The sequence below is a fragment of the Priapulus caudatus genome, unplaced genomic scaffold, assembly GCF_000485595.1.
Source record: "Priapulus caudatus unplaced genomic scaffold, Priapulus_caudatus-5.0.1 Scaffold132, whole genome shotgun sequence".
NCBI classification, from domain to species: Eukaryota; Metazoa; Priapulida; class Priapulimorpha; order Priapulimorphida; family Priapulidae; genus Priapulus; species Priapulus caudatus.
In genome coordinates this window covers 343,401-348,935 of record NW_014577193.1, presented here as the reverse complement: position 1 = coordinate 348,935, position 5,535 = coordinate 343,401, and the positions used below count along the sequence as shown (strand labels likewise).

The 5,535-nt window shown below is 47.2% G+C and overlaps 1 protein-coding gene across 1 annotated transcript in view; it reads right to left on the bottom strand.

Moving 5' to 3' along the window:
• The window catches only part of LOC106805900 (ral GTPase-activating protein subunit alpha-1-like), a 35,373-nt gene that overhangs the window by 17,802 nt on the left and 12,036 nt on the right, over positions 1-5,535 (bottom strand). Inside the window, exon 3 of the mRNA XM_014807669.1 lies at positions 4,412-4,567. Coding sequence (XP_014663155.1) covers positions 4,412-4,567 — 156 coding nt within the window. The remainder of the gene's footprint in view (positions 1-4,411; positions 4,568-5,535) is intronic.

Here is a 5,535-nt window from a genome sequence, read left to right as displayed (position 1 = left end):
CGCATTAAGACAGGACAGACAGGGAGACAGGACAGACAGACAGACAGACAGACAGAACAGACAGACACGAACAAGGAACAGACAGGACAGACAGACAGACAGACAGTCAGCATCACAGGCAGGAGAGGGACGACGAAGCAGACAGCGGCAAAACAAACCAAACAGACAGGCAGAAACTTACATAATTATATAGACAGACAGATAGACAGAGAGAGAGAGAGAGAGAGAGAAAGAGGAAGAGAGAGGGCGAGAGAAGAGAGAGAGATAGGAGAGAGAGAGAGAGAGAGAGAGCAGAAGCGAAGAGAAAGAGAGAGTGAGAGGGAGAGACAGACACAGAGACGTGAGAGTGAGAGAGAGAAGAGAGCGAGAGAGAAGGGAGAGAGAGAGAGAGACAGAAAGAGAGAGACAGAGAGAGGCGGAGAGCGCACACTCACCACTTCTGGATGTCCAGGTTCTCAGCTCTCTCAGCCACCTTTCATTCTTCTTCAGCAGGTCGAACTCGGCGCGCTTCTCCCACGAGAGGAAAGCCAGCTGACACAGCCTCTGTCGACAGTAGTGGAACGCCATCGCAGCTTCCTGCCGCTCCAGTAGGCTGCTCCGCTTTCGGCACTGACGCATGTAACCACGGCAACCACACCACGAAATGACGTGCCATGACGACAACACTATTGACGAGTCATGTTGCGACCGGGGAAAGCAACATGGTAACCAGAACAACACGACGATCATCGAGCGAACGTAGAAGACGATAAATGACACGTGAGCACCGGGTCTTTGTATGTGTGCATGCATTGGTGTATGTATGTTACATGCATGCAAGTGTGTACGAATTTGTTTTGTGTGTGTTAATAGCAGCATGTGTGTAAATGTGTATGCATTGTGTATGTCCACGTGTATATATGGCGTACATCCTTGGTTGTGTGTGCATTGTGTGTGCTCACGTGTAGATATGTGCGTACATCCTTGCTTTGTGTATGTTCCACGTGTATATATGTGAGTACATCCTTGTTGTGTGTGCATTTGTGTGTGTTCCACGGTATAGATATGTGCGTACATCCTTGCTGTGTATGCATTTTGTTGTGGTGCCACGTGTAGATATGTGAGTACATCCTTGCCTGTGTATGCATTTGTGTGTGTCCACGTGTATATATGTGCGAACTATCCTGTTTGTGTGTGCATTTTGCGTGTGCCAACGTGTAGATATGTGAGTACATCCTTGCCTGTGTATGCATTTGTGTGTGTCACGTGTAGATATGTGAGCTACATCCTTGCCTGTGTATGCATTTGTGTATGTCCACGTGTATATATGTGAGTACATCCTTGCCTGTGTATGCATTTGCGTATGTCCACGTGTAGATATGTGCGTACATTCTTGCCTGTGTGCGCGCTTGTGTGCATTTGAGTGCCCACGCACGGGCATGTGCGTATCTTCATGCCTGTGTCTGAACGTCTGTGCATCTTTATGTGTCCCTGCATGGGTATGCACATACATCTGTGCCTGCATATGCGTGTGCATGCATTTGGGTGCGTGAGTCCACATGTGGGTATGTGCAGTGTATGCACGCACGTAGATTTCTGTGTGTCCATACATCTGTATGTGTATATGTTCGCGCCTGCGTGTGCATACGTACGCATTTATGTGCGTCAAAACATGAGTATGTGCATATGTGCGCACATTTGTGTATGATGAATGTAGGTGCCTGTGTATACGAGCGTTGCCTGCGTGTAAGTGCGTGCGTGCGTCATGCACGTACAAGGTGTCGTTGCAGTGTTTCCTGTAGTAATCCATCTCGTAGTCATACTGGTTGAGAATCATGTTGACCGTGTTGCTCTCCACGTGTTCCGTGATTCCCTCGAGCGGCGGCGCAGGAATGTTGAGGGGTTTGTCGGGATAGAGGAGGCACTCTGGGCTCGTGCAGCCAATATACTGTAGCATCTGCAGGAGAAACACACATAGGGGGCTTCCGATCAGTGACCATTCACCATTACCTCTGAACACTAGTTGGGGTGGGACAACATTTGATGTAAGTGCTATTTGTACATAACACAGGTAACGTTTGCAGCATTTCATCATTACTAGCCATAACAATAACACTGCCTAGGTTGTCACAACTATCGCTAGTGCAACACTACAACTGCTAGTTGCCAGATTGATGTTGCATAGGTTGTCATAAACACCATCAGCGCCCCCTACAGGTAGCGGCAGAACAATTGTTAGCTGCATCACTAACACTGCCTAAGCTATCACAACCATCGTCAGCGCCACCTACAGGCATGAGACTGACCTCGTCTAGATTGTCACGGTGACTGTCATCACAGAAATCCTCAAACTTTGGAATCTCGTCTAAGTCTCTGCACTTCTTTGTGGGGCTTCGCGGGCTGCTGGTCGCCATGGCATTGGGTCGTTTCAGCGGCGAGATGTCGTGTGGCGTATCGCTGTTCCATGAAGCCAGCATGGAGTCAGCGGTTTCTGTCCAAAAACCAACCAATGAGTGAAGTAGATTCATGCAAGCTGACCTCTTGTTGCAGCTACAGTCCCGGCTAAAATGCGTAAAGTAGTAAATCAGTACGACATGCCCTCAGTACATATCATTCTATTGAAAGACCATCAGAATCACCAAACAAATATTGACGACTAGGTTATTAACACGAAAGGTTAAGGCAAAGTTGGGTGTGTATTCTCGACTGCTGTTCTGGAAAGCGTCTGCATCAAGATTCTAACGTCAGAAAATAAACCCACTCTGTTAATCCAGCTAGGGGGTCGGAAATCGGTCAGTAAAGACATGCGTCAGCAGCTGACAGTAAATTTAACTTCTCAGACGACTGTTTGCATTCACGCGGCGACGAACAGATGTAGACGCGTGGGTCGGCGATCAAGTATGTACGAAACATCAACACTCACGCGTTTCCGCGCTTCCGCCAATATCACAGGGGGCAACACTGCGCAATATCTCCATCTCAAGATTCCACTGGTATTTATCGTGCAAACAGCATTTTGTTGACACAGCTGAATATTAATTATAATGCTGGCACCATCCACAGGTAGGGCAGGTATATGGCCAGCCCCATGGTGTTAGAAATGGTTGTGTCAAAGAAAGCCCAGGGCGTCATGCTGGCCTTTCGCTGGCTCGTGTTTGTCACAACTCCACCTTAATGCATCTAAACCCACCCTCACATCCATCCCAATCATCCTACGTCACCTCCCCACCTGCTCTCGTGAAAAACTCACCCTTACACTGCTACTCGGAGATAGGCCTACACGCTCATTTTCCTAACCCTACTCCTCTGCTCACTCTTCTTACAACCCAATCTACCCCCTACTCACCCCTCCTGCTGCCCCATCATCCTCCAGCCCCAGCCCACTGCTACTTCAGCACCTATTCAGGGTTTCTTCTGAGGGAAAATTAGACAAAGGTCAGGAGGTAATGGCCAGGTTGGGGAAAAACGCGCATAATGGATTCAAAGTCGTGTTTGCATGTGTCTTGAGGACCTAGCAAAGTGAGCACAGCAGGAGCTCACCCAGCTAGGTCCAGGTCAAATTTTTTTGAAAAAATGGTGCAATTTGGTGCATTCTAAGCTATTCTGAACACATTGTATGAGACTCTTGAATCTCTTTTTCAAGTTGTCAAAAGGAACAAATAAACTATGAATATGAAATGATACTAGTATTCACATTAAATCGTAATACCATCGAAAACGAGGCGAATTCCTGGAGCGTGGCAAAGATCCGGAAGCTTCCGGTTACATTTATCTTCTGTGTATCAATGATCTTATGAATTTGAAGTTCATACATTTAAAAAATACATAACGAAGATTAAAAAATAATATTAGTTAATTATTTTTATATGCTCTCATTTGCGTTAATAACGCTTACCAGCATGAAATGTGATTTTATTTCAACAAAAGCACTTTCCTGGTGTAGAATACAAACGAACACCCATGCGTATATGCGTAACCCAAGTGTAGTTTATTGATGGAAGAACAGTGATTTTCGTCAGCGGATGGTGGCAGTCCAGCAATCGTCGGCCATCTATGGCAGTCGTCAGCAATCCAGGTGTTTTGGACAAATTTCTGTGTGGCGACTGAGAATTTGAGCGAGGCGGTCCGCCTCGCTCATATCAACGCAGGGGAAACTTATTTATTTTTGGGTTGACACTATTTTGACAACGGCGGGTAAATACAAGAACATTTTCACAACGGCGATGTTAAATTTGACAATGGCGGTGAGCCACTATGCCTCTTATGTAGAAGAAACCCTGCTATTTTTCCTACAACCCACCACACTCCTGACACGACCTGCAATAATGGACGAAAGACTTTGACGTCAACAACAATCTGCCAACACTTCCCGTCCCCCCTACTCCCCCCACCACCTCGCCACGACGACGACCTTGATGAAGGTCGGGTTCACCTTGACGTGGCGGCTGTCGTCGGTGTGCGAGGGCATGCGTGTCGACACGTGGTAGATGACCTCCAGCGACGAGGTCGCGTAGTAAGGTGCTGTGCCGCCCGTGCTCTTGTTACTCTGTAAGCCACCCATGAAGCCCGGATGCTGGCCAAGGTCCACCTGTTCGCACGGGACCGCGTCAACAGCAGTGTAAATAGATTGACAGTCAGATGGACGGATCACTGTGAGGGTGGATAACTATGTAGGTGGGTGGGTGAGGCGCGTGGATGGATGGATATATAGATAGCTAGGCGTTGTTTGATTACTAGCATTCGATGATGATATCGACATGCATGGGCCAAGACGTATTATATTAGATGATGTGAAAAGGAGAAGAAATGTTTTTGAGGAATTTCCTTCTGGTACAGGTGGCAATCATGCCTATTCTATGGGATCCATCTTATTTTTAATACCTACTAATGCAAGATTTACATACGAATTTATAATGGCAAACAATAATTAATATGGTAGCGACTTTAGATAGCTTGTCTAGTTTGTTTTGCCAAAGACTGAACAGTTTCAAATTCCACGTGCAATATTGAGAAATTTGATTGACTACAACTTCAACACACGGACAAAGAGAGACAGAAAAAGAGATGAGAGGGGAGAAATCATGGGAGGGGAAGAGGGAGGAGGGGGAGAGAGAGGGACGGATGAAGAAAATGATAGTAAGACGTGGAGGAGTTTTGGCCAATTTCTAGGTTTTTAGAAAGAATTTACATATATATAAGTAAATCTTTATCAGAAAAACTAGGCGCTAAACAAGATTTTTTTATGGAGACAATATAAGAGAAGTGTGTGTGCGTGCGTGCGTGCGTGCGTGCGTGCGCGTGCGTGCGTGCGTTCGTGCGTGCGCGTGTGTATGCTTTTTTTCCCTTTTTGTGGTAAAAAGGGGGGTCCGGACCCCCTCGACCCCCCCTCTGGATCCGCCCCTGAACCAGGCAGCCATCAGTGCGACGACGGTCCGTGATGACTGAATGCGGGTGTGTTTGTGTTTCACGCGGGAGCAGCCAGGGGGCGGTGTCACAGCAGGTCTGATCACCGCCAGGGCCCAGGTGCGTGACATAGTTCGTGACATCAGTGGCAAG